We start from the raw sequence: 21546 nt of genomic DNA, 5'->3' as shown, positions 1-21546 counted from the left end.
CAGTACTTATCGATACATCGTGTCTCCCCAATGCAAAGTATGAGCGGCTTCATCAATGACTACTGGGCGCGTTCACACAAATTCGGATTCGGCAATGTGTCAGTAGAGACTAACTAATTACGTTATGCCTAAAACTGTTTAGAAGAATATATTTATAAATAAAATTGTTTTGGGAAATCAATGCGTTTCAACATTGAACTAATTTTCCGAATGGCCAACTTCAGCTTCCCAAGTGTGGCAGCGCCATTCCGGTGCTGCCACCTCACCCGTTTTATTCGATAACGTGCTCATCGAGTCCACTGGGTTGTATTTACATCTCTAGCGGCAGAAAAGCAGACAAATTTTTTCACAAAAACTTATAAATGCAAAATAGGAAGTACTGTGAGATTTGTGTGCAATGGAAGCGAGTCTAGAGGAGAGCATGGACAGCGATCACGCTAGTTCACCAATCAGTAAGCCGGAGGCGAGGGAATCCCCACCAGGAGCAGGCCTCAACGGAAACGGCAATGTTAGTGGTGGTGGCAGCCAGGAGACCCCGAATAATGGCGTTGCTATAGCCATGGAAAAACCAAGCGAGGCCCAGTGGTGCGTAATCAGGAAAACCAGTGTTTGATTGTGAAACAGCTATTTTACCTTGACCCAATTTCAGGACCAAGCCCTTCAATGCATTCAGTGGGCGACCCATTGGGGAGCACACAGCCCAGCAGCAGGCACTGCAGCTGCAGCAGCAACAGCAGCCACCGCCGCTACAGCAACAACCTCCTCCTGCGGCAAACGGAGTGACGGGACCCCCAGAAATTTGGGTGGAAACCAAGGCGGATGACGGGCGGTCCTATTATTACCATGCGGTAACCAGGGAAACCACCTGGACCCGACCCGATGGACCCACTGTCAAGATAATGACCCAGGCTGAGGTGGAGGAGATGGCCAAACGACCCCCACACGCCGCCAAGGCGGAGGCCAAGGCCGCCGAGACGCCAGGCGAGGTTCCAGCGGTGTCATCGCATCTCACCTCGCAACCACCGCCTAACCTGATGAGCCAACCACCTCCAAATGCGGCAGCCCCGCTGCTTTCCCAGCCGCCTCCAAATGTGCGCCAGCAGCCGCCGCCCATGTTTCAGCCGCCTGGAATGCAACCGCCTCCCGGATTTGGACAGCCTCCGTTTTGTATGCCGCCGCCGGCTTTCGGATTTCCTGGGGGAGCAGCTCCAGGTGGAGCTCCTTGGGGAGTGGGCATTTCGCCCTGGCAGCAACAGCAACACATGCATGGTGGCCAAGACAACAAGCCAGCCAAGTCGCTGATTATCAAGCCGGGCGTTATCGATCCAGCGGTTATTGCTCGCGCAGCTGAGTGGTCAGAGCATCGTGCTCCCGATGGCAGACCGTACTACTTTCATGCCGCTCGAGGTGAGAGTGTATGGGAGAAGCCACAGGCACTGAGGGACATGGAGGCCGCCAGAATGGCTGCCCACTCAGGTGTGGCGCCCGCTGTGGCAACGGCTCCGTCCGGACTACCGCCCCACTTGCTGCCCAATCCTATGATGCATATGCCACCGGGCTCAGCGCCGCCGGGATTTGATCCACATGCCGCTTTTGCAGCGGCTGCTGCAGCAATGAAAGCGAATTCGGAGAACACCAAGGCGGCGCAGGCTGCTGCCCTCGAAAAGGAGGCTAAGAAGGCGGCCGAGGAGAAGCGGAAGAAGGAGGAGGAACAGAAAAAGGCGGCTGCCACCGCAAAGCAAACGGACAAGAGTCGACCTGTGACAAGTACACCCATCGCTGGAACACCCTGGTGTGTCGTGTGGACAGGAGATGCCCGCGTCTTCTTCTACAATCCCTCGACGAGAACTTCGGTTTGGGATCGACCCGAAGATTTAATGAATCGCGAGGACGTTGACAAGGCGGTGAACGAACGTCCCGAGCAACTGAAGACCCCGCAGGAGAAGTCCGCTGAGGCTGAACAAAAATCCAGCGATGAGGCGGCACAGGAACAGGCTCAAGCGCAAGTTCAGACGCAGCAGCTGGAACAGGTGCAACGAGTGGATCAAGAGGATGACGACGACGACGAGATTATCAAGATTCGAACTGAGTCTGAGTCCAGTGTGGAGGAGGTGCCTACCAAACGAGTACGAATGAGTAAGTTAGGGTTATATCCTAAAATTTTTATTGTTTAGTGAAGATTTATATTTTGTTAATTTTTTGTCTTATTTTTATTATGTTAAGCCAACATGATTTTAACTGATTCATATTTTATTTTCCCCACACCTTACATTAGTTTCAAAGTCAAAGCGGGCCGAGGATGCCGCTCTAGAGGCTGAGCAGCGGGCGGCTAAGGAACGGGCTTTGGTACCCTTGGAGATGCGCGTCACCCAGTTCAAGGAGATGCTCAGAGAGAAGGATGTTTCAGCTTTCAGCACCTGGGAGAAGGAGCTTCACAAGATCGTGTTCGATCCGCGGTATCTGCTGCTGACATCGAAGGAACGCAAACAGGTATTTGAAAAGTATGTCAAGGATCGGGCCGAGGAGGAGCGTAAGGAGAAGAGGAACAAGATGCGCCAGAAGAGGGAGGATTTCCGCAGCCTAATGGAGGAAGCCCGGCTACATGGCAAGTAAGTATTGGGAAGTTAACTTATGATGAACCGATTGCTTACTTATTGAACTCGTTAACATGTTCTAAGATTCTGAAAACAACGAGATACACATATCTTTCATTTTTATTATTTCACAAAAATTATTCAAGACTTAAATTTCGAAGGGTAGAAATAATAAGATATGCACAGTGTTTTACATACATTCGAAATAATTAAGTTCGTTAGTTTAAGCAAGTTATCTAAAAATGTTGCTTTTTAAAAGTTTACATATCCATTTGCTAAACGAGGATGACTTTCCAGGTCCTCGTTTTCCGAGTTCAGCCAGAAGAACGCGAAGGATGAGCGGTACCGGGCCATTGAGAAGGTCCGCGAGCGGGAGAGTCTCTTCAACGAGTACATTGTGGAGGTGCGGCGTCGCGAAAAGGAGGACAAGCTGTTGAAGAAAGAGCAGGTAGGCCTAGGGTATGCTCGAGCACCAGACCCCATCACCTTACGTATTTCAATGTTTAAACATAAATGCATATACCTTATATATATTTAACTTACCTGTATGCCAAACGTATTTACATAATGTGATTGATTTTTTGTTAACTTTTAAACCATAAACAACGTGTGAATCGAAACCGAAACAAACCAAACTGAAAATGAAACCGAATCTGAACCCTGATCGATTGATTACCCCTGAACGTGTTGGGTTCCCGGTGGTTTGCCACCCGATACCTTAGCCACTAGCTAGCAGGTTACAGCACAAATGCACCACCCAAAACACCAAAATACACAACAGCAACAGCGTCAAGAACCACCTGTACGACCACTTCAACAGCCAATTCCGCCCGCCGTCCGTCATCGCCCTCCACTGATCTACTTCACCACGCACACGCTTGCAATCTGTGTGGTGAGTTACTTGAAAAATACAAAGCAAAAACATTAAAATTTGTTTTCCTGCAATAAGAGACAAATTTGGAAACAAAAACAATTAATAAAACAGTAAAAACAAAAATATCGAAAGGTTTTCCAAACTGAAAATTACCTGATAATCGTTGGTGTGATTTCCACTTCCCGCCCTACGCCCCACGTCGCCCCTCGGATGTAAATGCGATGTGATGAAGAGGATGTTGCGATGTTGTGAATGGCATTGGGAGATCATGAGTGATGAAGTTAGGAGTTCGCGTTGGGCTCTCGGACGGATGCCAACGAGCCGGAGACTGGCAGAGAGAGATTGTTCCAGAGATCCAGAGCGACAGCAATTCGTGTGCAGGTGTCTGCGGCGCTGAGCAAACAGTATGAATAATACTTAATTTAATTAACCCACTATTTTCGTTTTGTTTACAAATAATGAACACACACAGCAGTTTGTCACCTGAAAGAGGCAAGCCCAAGGAACCGAACTCAGCCCAAAACAACCTGCGCAGACCAAAGAACCTCAGCTCCTTGCTCTGGCAGGTTCAGGCAGCGGCCCGAAGTCGCTGGAAGGCTCTCAGCCCCTATCCTTACCATGTACCATATATTTACTGTAGATGTATCGACTATTGTTCCCTTCGGCCTTGCCGAAGTCTCGCCTCCACCGCCTGCTGATCAAGAGAGAAGAGGTGGGGTTAGGTGGTCCGTTTGCTGTATTAAGCACGAACATTCTTCAACTTTTGCTTCTGCTGCACCTGCATTGTTTTTAAACGTGTTGTATATTTTAATTTACCGAGCACCTACATATTGGCATACCTAGCGCACTTTTATTTTGCCTTTGAAGTCAATTTCAACACAAAAAATAAAAAAAAGAGCATAAAGCTAGCGTCCTAATTTGAATGGTTTCTTGCCGTTTCTTCAGGCACAACCAATAAACTTAATCGTTTTACATAAAAACTTGCTTTTTAAAATAAAATAACAATACATTTTTAAGCAGGCGTAAACATTTTGTTAAAATTTGTTTTAATGTACTACATTTTGAATCTAATTATTTTTTTGAAGACTTTCAAGAGTGATGGTCTTAAATAAAAAGTTATTTGTATTGACTGGCATTATAGAGAAATCTATTTTATTCTATTATTATCACCCCTGAAGCTTTGTGATTATTCTTTAATTTGACTTAAATCTTTTTCTTTTATTTATTTGTCATTGCCAAACGTGATTCTGTGGTTCGATTGAAGTCTGTCCCTGCCAATTCTCTCTCAGCAAGCAAGACCCAAGCTAATCAAAAGTTTTGTTTCAGTTAAGTCTCTGATCGCTAATTTAAACCCTTCTATTGCAGGCACAAAACCGTGTAACTATGTTCAGTAGCTTAAGAAACCGTAGTCCTAAGTTTTAGGTTAGACCATTAAGTGATAGAATGTTAAGTGAAGGGCGCATCAATGCCAGACTTCTAATTCGATCCCTCTGTCGCATTTCTCTTCTCTTCCGCATGGCTGTCATGTCAATATTCCTTTCACATACACTCACAAACTCTAGATCCGCAAGGACTTTTTGGATATGCTGCGCGAACGTCACGACATCGAGCGCCACACCAGGTGGTACGACATCAAGAAGAAGTTTGAGTCAGACCCCCGTTACCGGATTGTGGACTCCCTTTACCGGGAGGAGTACTTCGAGGACTACCTGCACATCATGAAGGAGGAGAAGCGGAAGGAGCGGGAGCTGCGTGAACAGAGGGAACGAGAGCGACATCGCGAACGCAAATCGGATCGCAAGGACAGGGATAAGGACAAAGAAAAGGACAAGGACAAGAATCGGAAGGATCGAGGACGCAGTCGCTCGAGGAACAAGGACCGCGAGCGCAAATCGTCCAAGGAAAAGGAAAAAGCCAAGGAGGAAAAGAGCAAATCGGAGAAGAGCAAAAAACGAGACACTCCGGTAAGTCAAACATTGTTTAAAGATTATTTTTATACAAATTTTACTACTTCAGAAATAAATGTTTCTGTTATTTTTATAGGAGGAGGGTGAACATCGCGAGGAATCCGACAGGGAAGAGCGTGCCGGCAGCGTCGACAGCGAGGTGGCTCGCCAACGGGAGACCGAGGCTGAGCAGAAGCAGAAAGAGCGTGAGAAGAAGCTGCGGGCAGAACAGAGCATAAGGGAGCGGGAGAAGGAGGTGCAACGGACCCTGGCCGGGCATCTGCGGGATCGGGACAAGGAACGCGAGCATCACATGCGCGAAGAGTGCATTGGCCACTTCACGGCTCTGCTGACAGATCTGGTGCGGACGCCGGATTTCACATGGAAAGAGGTGAAGCGCCAGTTGCGGAAGGACCACCGCTGGGAACTGATCGAGACCCTCGATCGAGAAGATCGCGAGCGGTAAACAACATTGACATATTCATTAGCAAGTCGATCTTAGTATATAAACTTTTCTTTTACAGGAAGTTCAACGAGCACATTGACAATCTGATGAAGAAGAAGCGGGAGCGATTCCGCGAAATGCTGGACGAGATTGGCACTCTGCAGCTCACTAGCACCTGGAAGGAGATTAAGAAACTGATCAAAGAGGATCCGCGATATTTGAAATACAATTCGGACAAGGGAGAGCGCGAGTTCCGGGACTACATCAAGGATAAGACCATGACCGCGAAAACCGCTCTTCGCGAACTATTGCAGGAGTGCAAATTCATTACCCACAAAAGCAGCGATCTCATCAAGGAAAATCCCAACCATCTGAAGGAGATCCAGGACATTTTAAAGAACGACAAAAGGTGAATAAAAAAAAAATACACTTTAAATATACCTATATCTTATTCCCTAATTATTTAAAGGTATCTGGTGCTGGACCACATGGAGGAGGAGAGAAGCACTATTGTCCTCGGCTTCTTAGAGGAACTCAACAAACGCGGACCTCCGCCACCACCCACAGCTTCTGAGTCAACGCGCCGCAACAAGTAGTGGCATTATAACAAAACTATTCAATTTAATCATAACAAATTAATTATACTAAGTCGAAGTTGGTTAACTTCTAATACTTTAATTGAATAAAATACACACATTAATGCAATTTAAAACAGTAAAACAAATATTTCCTTTCATTCATAAATATTTATTGATCATTTATACGTTATTTTATAGTTCCGATTTGTATCTATATGTTGATCATGGTTCACTTCTTGCTTTTATTATTATATAATTCTTTGTGTTCTATTTACCCACTCGTCGGTTCGCTTCACCGCTACCGTTATTGTTTAATACACATTCTTCTGCACTGTAGCCGAGTTTACTAATATCTAAAAATAAATACAAATACAATAATCCGTAATTTTATTCGTTTTCAAAGCCAGACTTTTTTCCATCCATGTGAAAAATGGTTGTGTATTAGGAACTAATATTGAAAATAATGTGTCCTTAGTGTTGCAAACAAATCTTTTTCCTCTCGTTTGTATAAAGTTGATTCTGGTTTTGGTGTTTTAACATGTAAATACAAGCTCAACTTATTTAATAACCCTTTGATGAGGGATATGATCGGTTAGACAGCAAGATTGTCGCCGATGTGGTTTACCATACAGGCTCTGACTTTTAATATATATTTCCATTTAGTAATATGTTTAATGCATTACAGATTGAAAAACAAATCGGCTAAAAATACCATACTCCTAAATATTAAAGAAACATTTACGATCAACTGTTAAATTGGAAAAATAAAAGTGCAAATGATTAAGGATTCATTAATTTCTAGTTATCGAATTTGCATATGGTTTAATAAAACATTTTTTTATTACCCAGATTTTGTTTAGAATCGGATGTTTTACATGTTGGTACGCTTCTATCCTTTTAATGGCTCAATTTGCATTTCATTTGAGAAAAACTTTTAAATGAAAAAAATGTAATTTAAACAAATTTTTAAGAATGACCAATATGCTAAAGAAACCAAAAAAGATCATGGTATGCATACCTCTAAATATTACAAATAACTATCCCTACGATCCTTTCCGATCCATTCAGCACCCGTCCGATCAATGTACACGCACCCACTCAAGCATTTATCTATATTAGCTGGTGTTTTAGTTGACTGCTCTATGTATTCTAGAATTTCGATTCTCTATGTTACGCTACAACTGCTAGTTACTATCAGTATAATATTTACTTGTTGTTGATCTTATTGATTTCATTTTCGGTTTCGGTTAGGCACAAAGTAACTGGTTTTAATTTTATCCCTTTCTCTTCTCGTGGTTCACGATCGAATTTAATACTCTATTTTTTATTTGCTAGTTATATTTAGTGTCTACTACCAATTTATTGAACAGTTTAGTGTGTTTGTTCCGTAATTTCCTCTCTTTATAATTAGATTGTATATATTGCTACAGGTTGGTTGTTGTTCTTTTTGTCGTGCAAACCACATTGCATTGTTGTAAATTGAAAAATACAGGTGTGTCTTTTTGTCTTCTATAGTGTCTATATCTAAATGGTAAATTCTATTACAATTAAGTGTTGTTTTTCTTCTTGACATACATCTACATATACAGACGAAAAATTGCGAGAAACTGGCGGGTGGAAGTTGTGTTCGAGTAAGGGTGTGTTGGTGGATGACTCTCCCTTGAAAAGGGTGAGATTTATTCCACCCAGAGTAGGGAATATCTTAGAGAAGCAACTCACGAATAACCAACTTAAAGTCGCAGGCAAAATAAACAAAAGTTTAAAATCATATAAAAATATATTTTATTAAATAAAGCAGATTATGAACTAAGTGAAACTTTTACTAAAATCAGCGATAATACTCCAAGTCATATAGTCAGTAACAGCGTCCCAAAGTTCATACGCTCATATAATATTTTTTAAGCTTTCTTATAGAAATGTAATGTCGAAATAAATGAAATTAGGTGCTTTATACATTGTAAAAATTTGTATGTATATTTTCATTTGTTTTAAATGCAAAATGTACCAATTTTAATGTTTCAATGTTGACAACTAGTGTAAGTGTTTTTGTTCCATCTTTTTATATGATCTTTATGCTTACAATTTGAAAAGCATTCAAAATGCTCAATACAAACTTGGGCTCTATACAAATTTAAATTTATGTTTTGGTATAACAAATTTTGTTTCGATGATGTGGTGGCCAAAGCAATGTGATATCTTTTTGTTTGTTAGAATATAAAACACAGAAAACCGATTTGTGGAAATTGAACTACGCGTGTCTCTTGTTGCCGTATGCAGCTTTTCTTAGTTTTGCTGTTTGTCTCGTTAGAATAGATATAATATAATATAATATGTGTGTATATAATACGATCATATAAATAATTAATAATAGTAATCATAATCATTAATAATTCATCATCTGTTCTGTTCATATGCTAACTGTTTTGTTGCTATTGTGGTTGTTGCTGTTCTTGTTGTTTTCTGCAGTAGTAATTCATTAGTAATGGTTAAATAAGCGGTTTCTTCTTGGTTGTCAATCAGTTGCCCTTGGTTGCCTCTTTTGCGGCCATGATCAAAGGCGTCAGACTGGCCAAAGGACGGGCCAGCTTTAGGAAGGGATGCTGCAATGCGAAGAGTAAATGGGTATGATAGGAGCCTGGTTACCAGTTCAACGAAAGGACTAACCTTCAGCAGGTCCAGGGCACTGGCTCGCCGCTCCACCTCCACCTCCAGACACTGGTCGAGGAAGTCCTGAAATGCTCCGGACAACTTGTCTTTTTCTTTAATCTCTGGCTTGCCGTTAGTGGCAATGAGGTACAAGGCTTTTAGCGGATTCTCGTTCAAGTACGGCGGTTCGCCTTCGACCATTTCAATGGCCATGATGCCCAGCGACCACAGATCCACCTGCACGAATAGAGTTGTTAGAATATGTAGATATCTTTATTTAAAGATCGTCTTCGTTTTTATTTTTATTAGCTCAACGACGATATTTTTAATTTCTTAAGTAACTTAATATTTTCAATAATCTAAATTAAATAAAAGTAACGATGTGTTAAAATATATCACCTCCACATACATAAGAAAGGTACTTCCAGATATCAAGAAATGAATGCATACGTACTTATTGCTTAGTGATCGTACTAACCTTGGGTCCGTATTGCTTCCGGGTGACTACCTCGGGAGCCATCCAGTAGGGAGTGCCTACCATCGTTGTGCGTTTGGATTGCTCCGGCGATATTTGCGCACAGAAACCGAAATCAGTCAGCTTGACAGAGCCGTCGAGGCCCAGCAGGATGTTATCACTTTTGATGTCGCGATGGATGACCTGGTTGGCGTGGAGGAACTCCAGGGCTTGCAGTACCTCTCGGCAGACGGCTGCAATCTGTCCTTCATCCATGCAGGTCTCGGTGACTACGTCGGTGAGCGAGCCGCCGGGCAGGTACTCCATGACCACCCACAGCTCCTCAGACACCAAGTAGCTGTCAAGGTAGTTGACGACATTCGGGTGCTTGTTCTCCCGCATGACGAGAATCTCGTTGATGATCAGTTCCTTTTTGGGTTGCTGTGACAGGTTCATCTGTTTGATGGCCACCTCCATGCCCGTGGACGATTCGATGGCCGTATACACAGTCCCCGAGGCACCCTGACCAATCTTCTCCATCTTGGTGTACTTTCGATTTGGGTCGCCCACGGAGACGATAGTGCGCAGCTTCTCCAGGATCTCCTCATCAGACATCTTCTTCTTCTTGGCGTTCGCTGCCCGCGTGTTGGGCGTGGCAGCCGCAGCCACAGCTGCCTGGGGAACGGCGATTTGGTTGCCTGCCGCAAGCGGAGGAGCAGAAGCGGCTGCCACTGGGCCCACCGTTGGTTCCGGTGTGTACAGATCTGATGATCCAACGGAGGCGGGTGTGGGCGAGGCGGGCGTGATGATGGGCGAAAGGGGTACCACAATCGGGAGCGGAACCGTCGAGTTGCGAGCGGAAGACGTCGGCGTAGGACAGTGGATAGTTGGCAGGGCGTGGTGTGTGGCATCGTCGTCGTGGAACGAGGGAAATGATGAAAAGGAGGAAGCAGAGGAATGGTGATTAGTCGTTGTTGCTGTAGCTGCTGTTGCTGCTGCAGTGGTAGCTGGTGCTGTTGCTGTCTCGACGAGACTACCACGGGATGCAGCTGGAGCAGGAGCAGTAGGAGTGGTAGAACAACTAGGATTAGTAGCAGGCAAAATAGTTGATGTTGCATCGGTGCCTTCTGTTTCTGTGGTTGTTGTTTTTGTGGTTGTTGGGGACGTTGGAGCTGGCGTCGTCGCAGTTGTTTTATTGCGTTGTTTAATTTATTTTTTTAGCAGCAATTAGAAGCGGAACAAAACAGAACAGAGCACAGAGAGGCGATACAAATACCAAAATACACATTCATTAAATCGTCATTAGCATTATCACCACAAAAGAGTTTATAGTTAAGAAAAGGCAACATAGAGAAGCTATCAACGACACATCAAAGCCCTTGAGCCTTGGCAGCAAACTAGTCAGTTAATTAAACATTTAAACTAGCCGCGCAATCGGAAGTTTTTACTAATTTACAGAACGTTTCGCTGCCTATGAACTTTAAATTGATTGCAGTGGATATTTTAAATGATTAAAATGCCTACTCTTAAGAACATTATTTTCCGTGAATGGAAAAAACAATTGAACTGTTTCGAGTGAAAACGACACTAGCTTATATATGACTTGCTGCCAAGGCTCTTCGTTTGGTAGATGCAACTAAGCTATGATCAACTTATCCTGCAGCGGCACTCACTTGCATTGTTCTTGTTCTTGTCCAGCGTCGTCGTGACATTGTTGTGGAGCATCGGTGACGCCACTGGCGCCGTCATTCCGCCTGGCGTCCTGTGGTTTTGCAGCGGGGTTGTGGGCGTGGTCGCTGGGGCCGCTGGCATGGGTATGATGGCTGGCTGCAGATCCTCAATTGGCCGCGTGTAGATGGATTTCGTGCGTTCCGGCCTGGAAGCTACCGGCGGAGGTGGCGGCTGTTGCGGATGCTGCGGCCCTAGCATGTCGTCCTCGTTGGCGGATGAATGTTGCGATGTGGATGCGGAGGCCGTGTGGCCGACAAAGTTGTACGAGTGCGACTGACTAATGCCAATGGGATGCTGGTTGTGATTCTGGTGCAACTGTTGCTGCTGCTGCTGAAGGAGGTGCTGCTGCTGCTGTTGGTAGTGGTTGCCCAGGATTTGGCCAGCGACAGCCACGTTGTTGGCATTGGGTCCCAGGGTCATGCTGCCAAGCTGCACGCCAATCAGATTGCCCCCACTGTTGGATCCGTGCAGCTCCGAGTCCGTAGGCGTGCTGCTCGGACTGCTGCTGCTAACCCGGCTGAGCGAGGAGCCTGGCAAAGGTAAACATGTATTAGTATCGGCAGGATATAATCGGAAAATATTAGGAAGAGATCTGATTCTTTGTTCCCAATCATCCATTTAAAGGAGAGACCAACCTGAATGCGTCGTAATGGCATTTGTCATGTACTTGGAACTTGGCCTCTGTTTGGTTGTGTTGTCGAACCACTTGAGCACGTCGAGCACGGCCTGGGGATTCTTCTTCTGCTCCTGCTTGCTGATGTTCGAGTTCATCAGGAGCCTCGCCCATGCCTCCGGCATGCCCTGGAAAAGGCAACGGGTCAATTTGTTAGGAAGAGTTACCCAACGCAAATACAGCGATGGGAGTTCATCTAAAAGGCGTGGGGTACATATAAATTCTTGGATTTTGGGTACATCAATGCACGGCCAATTGTTCTGATCGGGGGGATGATGAAAAGCACTTTAACTACGAATTCTAGGCAGCGTGTGTCGGTGTAATGTTGTACGGTCAAGTGTAGGATTATTGTGAGAGTACAACGATAAGGAGGGAGCGATCGTAAATGTAAACTATGAGTAATAACGATCGAAGTTTAAACAAACACCGAGTCGACAAGATGGACAGACAAAGGAGCACAATGAGACTTTGTTGAGTAACTAATGAAGGCAAGTTCCGAAGAGTTAGTCGTGGAGTTTACTTACTTTCATTGGCAGCTTGATAAATAATAGAAATCGATATAGAGCAAGTATCGCGAGAAAAAGATATAGACAACAGAATGTATGTACAAGTACAGTGTAATATATATTTTGAGAGCGTCGAAACGAAAGCGAAAATAATAAGAATTCTTGGGTGAACGGGTAAGCCGTATAATAATTTGTTTTGTTCAAATTCAAATTCAAAAATTCTCGGTTCCAAAACGTTTATTTTCAAATAGATTGATATTTAAATTGCATTCAAAAGTGAGTAAGCATCGTTTTTATGATAGTTCAAATATATCAAATCCAACCGTGTCATACCCTCATCGCCCAAAAACTACTTAAAATGTATAGTCTGCAAACCAAAAATAAAGTCGTATGCTGGTGACTGTGTTTTTTGCATATCAATTTTTTGTTAATAGCTTATTAAATGGAGGACATAAGCAGTGAAAAACGAAGATTTCCGACTTGCTATTCTTAGACAGCAAACCGTAAACATAATGGCGAAGCAAACCGACCGAAGGTGTCCGTAAATGAGGAAAACATAGAACTCACGGTAAACTCGCCGGTGACAGCATCGAAGCCCACATGGACCGTGTGCTCAAAGTTCGTTGGATAAGAGATGTTCGGCTTGGAGTCCGTGTGCGATGGCTTCGATCCCTTGATCTTGCTCTTCAGCGTTTTCTTCTTCCGGTCCGAGTCGTCGGGTTCTTTGGGGGGAAAGAGAAAGAAACACATGTTTTAGCGGACCAGCGATGTCCACATGCCGTGTTCAACTAATCTCATCGCACTCACCCTTTGGCAGCGGACGCATGTCGGGCGGTACGTCGCCAATGCCGCCGCCCCCCAGTCCTCCGCCGCCGACGCCAAGTCCTCCTCCCGCTGATCGCTCGATGCCGCCCCGGTTGCTGGTGAGACGCACGGGCGGCGCCGGTGGTTTGTCTTCCTCGCTGGACATGGCTTTGTCTTTGAGTGCCTCTGGCTCTTCTGGTTGGCTCCTGCTTCCACCGCCTCCGCTCACCTAGCGCCCTTTATGCACAGCTGTTCTAAGGCCGGAAAACAGCTGTAGAGAGTAAGAGTAGATCATTATTTTGGGTATAGGAAGAATACTTTGCGCCCCTTCTTATACCCACTTATTTTTGCGAAAGATATATTTTATATAATTGATTTAAGCCTATCTTATCTTCATCAAGCAAAATATAAGACTTTTTAGGTAAAAATTAATAATAAAAAGAGAAAGAACTTAAAAATGGTATACATAAAAGGCGATTTCATTAAATGAAATCAAAATCGGGAACAGTACAGAGATGACTTAACGTTCGGGGTATTTCCAGGGGTTCCAACCTTCTGTTATCTATCGCGAAAAAGTGAACCGCAGCTTATCTAACTATGTGTTTCCTTCTGTATTCCGTCCCCCGCCCTATTGCAGTAGCGTCATTTCCACAAAATTTTAAATTTGTCATACAACGCCAAAAGATAGATTGTTTTCGTATATTTCGCGAACACTTTGCCGTTGTGTGTTTCACACAATTCGGCACAAAATTATACAACTTTGGCACTTTATTCTTCTTTTTTAAGCGATCTTCCTGAAGACCACGTCAAAATTCGGTGCTCTCGATTTTGTTGGCATGCGAAAAGCATTTTGTTTTGCTTTTTAAAATGGTACGAAACCACCCACTCACACCACGATCGGAGGTTGTTGCAGGAGAGGAGAGATGTGGCCACAATTATAAATTTATCAATATGGGCCGTCCGGCGAACTAAATCGGACTGTGGGGCCCCTGCTCAGTTGCTCCGTCGGCGTGGCTCTCACCCTCGGTGTCACTGCCACTAGAGCAGCCGGCAAAGGCAACAAACAACACACATCACCCCAAGAGCACGGGCGCGGAGAACACTCAGCGCGAGAGCGTGCACGCCACAGTGCTTCGAAAGCTGTTTTCAGGGTTACCCCTAGTACGCTTCTTGCAGATATATTCGAAAACTACAAATACCTAAACTCTACAATTTAAAAACTCTACATTATTACTTGAACTTATGGCTAACATTTGTGTTTGTTTTCCAACTGTTTTTTATTTTCATGAACATTAGGGTGGCCCAATCAAATTTATCTTATTCCTCCTTTTAAGGTTTGAACAAGATTTAAGTAAGCAGTTATTTTTGAAAACTGCAACTATCTAAATTAAAACAATTTAAAACAGTTAAGACCTTTCTCTGGCTAACATTTCTGTTTGTTTTCTACGAACATTAGGGTGGCCCAAACAAGTAAATCGTAATCTATTTCTTTTGAGGTTTAAACAAGTTTTAAGCGAAAAGAACAATTCTTTTTTAGTTTAAAGGGTTGCCCTAATGTTGCATGAATAATACAAAGTGTAATACATATATTTAATCAGAACAGGGCGTATGAGTAAAAGTCTGAATCTATGTATTTACTAATTTAAATTAAATCAAGTATATCTTGCAATGATTCATATAATGCAAACATTTACAAGTTATTTATAAGTACAGATTTATTAATGTGTCTTAAGAATAAAAGTCTCGTGATGGACATTGCCTGGGCGAATACATTTTGATTGATCTTGTAAGATTTCGAATCATCAGAAAATCGCCACATTTGGAACACATATTTTAGGGAAGGTATCGAGAAAGTAGGCGATAGCAGCGGCTTCGTTGAGCAGTGATGAATTGTGCACTGCAGGGCAACCACTGTGCCCCGTGCAACAAACCTCTCTCTCTCCTGATCTTCCGCCCACGCCTGCGATCGAGTCATAAAAATGCGTTGCGATAACAAGAGTGGCTTCGATTAGCACTCGAAACAAAAACAAAGCAGCTCACGCATTCGGAATTACAGCAACACGAAGAGGAAATTGAGATGTGGGGACAAGAACAACATAAACACTCTCGAGTGGGCGGCGACGCAACGGGAGAGGGAGAAAGGAGTGGGAGAGCGGCAGAGAGCAGGGCGACGTTGGCGCCTGTCTGCTCTTGCCGGCGACGTCGGCTGCGCTGCTTCTATGATTCATTTATCAACGTCAGGCGTCGAGAGTCAATGCAACTAGCGGGAGGGCGGTAAGAGGGTGGCGAGGTGTGAAAACCATGGGCAGACAGCAACATGCAGTCCCAACAGCTGGGGCTAACATAATAACTGGACAAGCCAAGAGCATCCGTGTTGCACTTTGAATCGCCACTTACAGGGTTCTTGTAGATAAGATAGGGGATTATAGCATGAATCATAAAACTATATTTTGTACAGACAATATTTAATATTGAGAAATACATATGGATTGACTTATTCTGTTCATGCTCAGAAGAAGAAGCTCATATCTGAAGGATACACATTAATATGTAATAAAGATTGGGACTCTAAACTTCATCATGTACATGGTTCCGGTTCCTTATGCCCATAATGTTCGTGGTGACTTAAAATCCACCGTCTACATCGAGAAAACAACTTTGGAAGTGCACTAAACCCAGAGATACAATGCTGGCCGCCACTGTGCATCTGCACTATCAGCCTTATTAGCTTTGAGGTGTGTTGGCTAGTTGCCGAAAGATCTACACACACACATGGGATACTAGGCGAGAAATCTTTTTGGACCAGGCAACAAACTTTTCGGGAGCGTGTGGGCGACCAGAATTGGGTTAACGGTGTGCCGCAAGACTCCGGTTTGTTGTCGGCCGAACACCAGGTAAAATCAATAAATATGTTTTCCCCCTGCAGGGCCCAGTGCAAAATTATTCCCTAATGAGCAAAGCACACGGTGTCGGCACAGGAAACTCGACAACACTTGCGGCATTTAAATTGGCGACAGGGGTTGCGAGGGGAGGTCGTTCCAAGTGGCGCGGCCTAGGTGCATGTTGCAACAACAGCAACGCAAACGTGGCGCTTGGTGCAAGAGCCGAAGGAAGCCACAAGCATATGCAGACTTCTTCGCCGCGTTTATGCGGGGCGAGAAGACCCGCCGAACAGGGGATACTTGGGATAGGGGACTCCTTGTCCTATCCCGATCCTAGGAACGCTTAAGTAAGTATCCGAATTGACCGACCAAATACATTTTAAATAGAAATTTAAACTAGAAGAATGTTTGTGCAATGTTTTCACACTCAGAGGCAGTTGAAAAAGTTTGTGAAAACTGGCTGCGCTTTGAAATTCAATCGTATGTGGATCGGAATATCTAAATGGCAAGCATTGATCTGAAATGACAAAACGATTTAGCTCGCATCTAAGATACATGTGCTACTTGTTCGCGATCTAGGTTCTGGCGTTGCGACTTGCCACGCATAAGCGCTGGCGGCGGCGACTCTGCCACTGCGACGTTGTCTATTTTGGTTGCGGACGCCAGCCGAAAGCAGCAGGCGGAAATGTTGGGCCTTTTATATTCCTCTTTCAGTTTCCTTCTGTGTCCGCTCCCCGCCCCGCGCCCCTTCCGCTTTTACCTGTGACCGTGCTAGGCAAATATGGTTTTCCGCGACGGGGGAGGTGTGCGGGGCACTGGACATGTGCCGTTAGGACGCTAACTGTTAAATGCCAAATCGACTGCAAAATTTTGTTAGTGCTTTATGTAAATGCCTTGTCTTTTGTCACGTGTGTTGGCTGCGTTGGGGGGTGGGAGTGGGAGGGACAGACTGCTTGTTGACATTTGCCTGGCTCGTTTTATTTTTGTGCTGGAAAATCGGGAGCTGCAATGTGTTAATCCCAAATAATGTGGCAGGAAAACCACTTGAACCGCATTTCCTAAAGCACACACACATTCAGACATACTTCAGTTGGAAAAATCAATGTGTGCAACCTCCTGAGCCTGTGTGCGTGCCTGTGCTATTGGAAGCCAGACCAATTGGACTAACGGTGCACTCTCTTTTTATGAATGAAACTCCCTCGCCCGCTCTCCACCTGCCCCTACCCATTTCGCCGACCGCCCCCCACCACTTGAACCCACTGCAGGTACATATGCCTTGGCTTCTTTTCTTTGCACGGCTCACCCTGTACGCCGCTTGCAGTCGAAGAAACGCTTGCGATTTGCGGCCTCGATTGGAGCCCACTTTTCCTTTTCTTTTCCCACTGGCTTCTTGGAGTTTTCCGAGCTCACAACACTTCACCGCACTCTCGCACACACACACGCTGTATTGTTTTCCCGTTTGCTCTGGTGTGTGTCATTAATGGCCGACGAATGGGAAGCACAAGCAGAAAAGGCCCACCAAACTGAGTGCGGAACGAAAACTTTCGTACGTTCTAGCTCCTTCGACAACGCGCGCGCATTTGCCCACCTTGTATAACCCACTTATTAGTTTACATTATTTACGGCTTTGTTAAGTACGAAAAATAATTACAGAAGACAAGACGGCTCGCAGCAGACACGGTAGCGATGGCAAAAATATATCAAAATATCGATAGCCACGACCAACAATACATTCACAATACATCGATAGTAATTGGGATTTTATAGTATATTTCTACAGTCAGTTCGAAATATGTGTTCCCTCTAATACTCTATTCAGACTGAGCGGTTTTCTACTTCAATATTTTCCCATAAAAGTACACGTGCCAGAAAAGGCAAATACGCGGCTTTACGTCGTTGTTTTTTCAGCGAGGTACTGAGATCTGCTAAATACCAGAAAAAATACCAGATTTAGATAATGAATTTCGATGAGCGCCGTTAGGCGCGACTGAAAGTATAAGAAATTGGATCTTTGGCTGTGTTCGTGCAGTAGCTGCGTTGGATCCAAAGCTTAAAAATGGAAGAAAAAACTTAATTTGTACTCAGTTCGGTTGAGTTTCCCTACTATGACCGACGATTTCAAAGTTCACCAGCAATCCATGTACCATGGTCTTACTGTCAAGCCGCGAAAAGTTTCAGCAAATTAAACAAGACGAATTTGCTGGTGCACAAGACATAAAAATAAATGGAATGTTCAAAGGAATCTTTTTATTTATGTTTAACACGTAGTTTAAAGCTTCTTTCTAGTGTCGCAGATGCTTTGCCATATAATCCGTGCCATCTGCATTGCAGTTCCAATTCCCAATATGCCAACATGGGCCTTGGCGGAGTTGGAGCCGGGATGAGAATGAAGTTGTACCGCTGAGGAAGGCGCCCAGCATTCTGGCATTGGCTGTTAATGGCTCCCCCAGATGACAGATGGCAGCCTTATTTCCTTTCCCCAAAGAAGATAGAGCTCCTCCAGCTCCACATTAGCTCCCAAGTAACTGGTCACTCGCTAAGTTTGGTATTTTTTTGGTAATTCCTTAGCTTATCTGAGACTCGACGAAAAGCATTTACCGCGTGTTTGCTTCCCGCTCTCTCCTTTGGTTAGCTCGCGGTTTTCGTCGATGAAGGAAAATACTTGCACTCCAATGAATTGCACTTGAATTGTTGAATTACTCTGTAAAATTGTAAATAATGCCTCTTATGAATGCATTTTACCGTTGGAAGAGTCTAAAATTAAACAGTCTAGTAAGACATGTATGGTATTGTTTTTCATTCAGCCAACTCGCTTCCTTATTTTTTTTTCTGAAAACCTATTAAAATCGTAAAGAACATAATAGTGTCTGCGTCTAAAACTTATTTTCTTTACTAAAACTTGTTAAAAAGAATCAGTAAGCGCATCAGTATGCGCTGAATTGACCGCTCCATACATACATAAACAATGCTTAATGCACAAAAAATCATTCGTACCTGTTCCAGTTTTAACTTTCGAAATATTCACAAGGATTTGAATTTCCTAGATTTGTTCCAAGACAAACTACCTGAAGAACTCCACCGATTCAAATTTGCCTCTATGGTACGAAAAAAAATTATTTCCGTGAGATGAAATTTGAACATGCTTTATTTGGTTCGCTGCATTTTGGTAAGTTACCACATCATTTGATGTTGTAATTGTTAATTGGTAATTGTAATTGGTAATTTTTCACCGACCTCGAACTGTATTCCGATTTTGGCAACACGTGAAAGAAAATGGCGCAAAATTGCTGTAAAAAAGAGATCTAATTTTAAAAATTAATTTATTGCAATTTGTATTTCTCAATTTTTGTTTTTTGTTGGAATTAATTTATGAAATGTACATACATATGTAGAATCAGAACCCGGGGGAATTGCAAGGTTTTTGATTTTTGTAAAGATATATTTAACAATGTGAAATCCTAATATATGTATACGTACGAGTATAAGCTAATAATTCTGTTGAAGAAAACAATAAAAACTACTATTCAGCTTATAAGGGTTCTTGTTAAAGGTGATACACAAATCCGGGTCTTTTAAAGCATGTGGATCACAAGCCACCGTTCATGAGGGTGAGAAACCAGTTCCTGGAACTTAGCCTCTCTTTGATATTCATACCTTTTGATAATGACCATTCAATACCCAAGCGTAAAATTCAAGCATGAACTCAAAAACGACATGATAAGAATTTAAATATTTCAACAAAAGGTCCTGCCTGAAACTTAAATACTATTTAAGCGCTAGCATATTTTATATTTTAGAGCAATGTTAATATTTTATTACTGTGAGCAAAATAATTAATGATAAGATTTCTGCTCAGGCAAAATTAATGAAAATTGATTAGTGATCAAGAATTTAAAAACAAAAACAGTTATTAGGGACTTCTAAAATAAAAATGTACATATATTACTTTGAATATGCTTAAAATACTTTTATTTTAAAGGTACACAGCCAAAATTTTCGACGAACCATTTCCAGTTCCATGAAAATTGGATACTTCTGAGTAAAAGACCCATACAAGCTTGTGTTCGATCACCTACAGGTTCCGCGGCATAGCTATGAATACAAATAAACCGATGTTTGTCCTCATATTGAATTGTGTGCAACATCATTGGACTTATCTTAAATATTTTTGCTGAAATACACTCTAAATACATGAGGGCATTATAAAAAAAATAGTGCCTATCTTGAACGATAGTCCATCTCTTAGAAAGTCGACGTCAAAGTGAAAACTTCCAAAACTTTTTCTGACAGACAACCGCTTTTAAAAAATAAATCTTAAATGGAATTAATTTTTATTTTTCTTTAAATCGATCGCTTCATAGTTCATAAGGACTTCTAATTAGTGCAGATGGGTTCATCATGCTGTATTTAAAGAAATTTATTGATTAAATTATCGTGACTAAGTATCAATTATTTTATATAAAAAAAGAACATTAAGATGACTACAGATGGCAATGCGTTAGCTATAAAATACGTCTGCGTTCCCGCATCTTCGTGTGAAGCTGGAAGAGCGAATTGAGCGTCGCACTCGGCTATTATCGACCGTTATCGATTATCTAATCTTTTTAAACAAAAACAAACATGTAAATAATATGTATGTCGAGAGCAGTAATAATAATAGTAATTAAGGTAACATAAAACCAATGCAACTGAGAGAAATCTGTTATTTCAAATAAAGAGTTCAGGGAAAGAAGTGTGATATGTACATATGCGAGTGTATATATATGTATATATATATATATATAATATGATTTATATATATATAATTTATTTAAAAAGTAGGGGTTGTACAATATACTACAAAATTGGACCATGTACAGCTGCGGTCAAAATAATAGTAGTGCCCACATAGCCTTTTTAGTTACCACAAATAAAAGTATAGAATTTCGTATACAATTTTTTTTTTTAATTTTTATTGAAACTTAACTTGTAGTAGCTTATAATAATAAATAACAACTAAGGATAATTCATAAGATTTTTATAAAAAATTAAAAATGTGAATTTTTACAAAAAATGGTTCGGTCAAAATAATAGTAGCGAAACGTTTCAAAAATTTTAACAGCCAAAAAAAACCGATTTAAGGTTTTAATTTAAGGGTGTATTTAATTGATATATATTTATGTTTTGTTTTAATATTTTGTTGCGTATCCTTTGTTTGCGATAACAGCTGCACAACACTTATGCATGTAATCAACCAGGTTTTGGCATCTCTCTATAAGAATAGAGATCTAAGTCCTATGCACAGCTTCCCAAAGTTGAAAGTTGTTGCTAGGTTTGATTTCTAAGATTGCTCTTTTGACGTCACACCACAAATCCTCAATAGGATGGAGATCGGGTGACTGCGCGGGCCACTCCATGACGTTTACTGGGTTGG

At 42.7% G+C, this 21546-nt stretch overlaps 2 protein-coding genes across 9 annotated transcripts; one reads left to right on the top strand and one right to left on the bottom strand.

Annotated features, from left to right (window-relative positions):
- The first annotated feature begins 295 nt into the window (after window positions 1–295).
- Window positions 296–6583, top strand: LOC108027172 (transcription elongation regulator 1). Of its 4 annotated transcripts, XM_017098454.3 has the most exons (8): window positions 299–585; window positions 650–2136; window positions 2276–2609; window positions 2892–3042; window positions 5031–5432; window positions 5512–5876; window positions 5939–6268; window positions 6329–6583. In XM_017098454.3, the coding sequence occupies exons 1-8, from the start codon at window positions 398–400 to the stop codon at window positions 6453–6455; spliced, it is 3384 nt and encodes a 1127-aa protein (XP_016953943.1). In that variant the 5' UTR covers window positions 299–397; the 3' UTR covers window positions 6456–6583. The 4 variants fall into 4 exon arrangements, with proteins under 4 accessions (XP_016953945.1, XP_050745024.1, XP_016953944.1 ...); XM_017098456.3 differs by lacking the exons at window positions 5512–5876; window positions 5939–6268; window positions 6329–6583 and adding an exon at window positions 3317–3486 and having other exon boundaries at window positions 296–585; window positions 3580–5054; XM_050889067.1 differs by lacking the exons at window positions 5512–5876; window positions 5939–6268; window positions 6329–6583 and adding an exon at window positions 3317–3486 and having other exon boundaries at window positions 296–585; window positions 3544–5054.
- Window positions 6584–8195: 1612 nt separating this feature from the next.
- Window positions 8196–17843, bottom strand: LOC108027173 (serine/threonine-protein kinase Pak). Of its 5 annotated transcripts, none has more exons than XM_017098458.2 (8): window positions 17785–17843; window positions 13255–13522; window positions 13015–13169; window positions 11904–12069; window positions 11211–11798; window positions 9562–10709; window positions 9102–9320; window positions 8196–9037 (listed from the first exon to the last, which is right to left on the bottom strand). In XM_017098458.2, the coding sequence occupies exons 2-8, from the start codon at window positions 13415–13417 to the stop codon at window positions 8954–8956; spliced, it is 2523 nt and encodes an 840-aa protein (XP_016953947.1). In that variant the 5' UTR covers window positions 13418–13522; window positions 17785–17843; the 3' UTR covers window positions 8196–8953. The 5 variants fall into 5 exon arrangements, with proteins under 5 accessions (XP_016953947.1, XP_050745025.1, XP_016953946.1 ...); XM_050889068.1 differs by having other exon boundaries at window positions 17722–17789; XM_017098457.2 differs by lacking the exon at window positions 17785–17843 and adding an exon at window positions 17437–17772.
- Window positions 17844–21546: the final 3703 nt, after the last annotated feature.

This window comes from Drosophila biarmipes, chromosome 3R, assembly GCF_025231255.1.
Source record: "Drosophila biarmipes strain raj3 chromosome 3R, RU_DBia_V1.1, whole genome shotgun sequence".
Taxonomy (NCBI): Eukaryota; Metazoa; Arthropoda; class Insecta; order Diptera; family Drosophilidae; genus Drosophila; species Drosophila biarmipes.
Note: the sequence above shows the minus strand (reverse complement) of the source record. Positions and strands in the feature narration are given on the sequence as shown.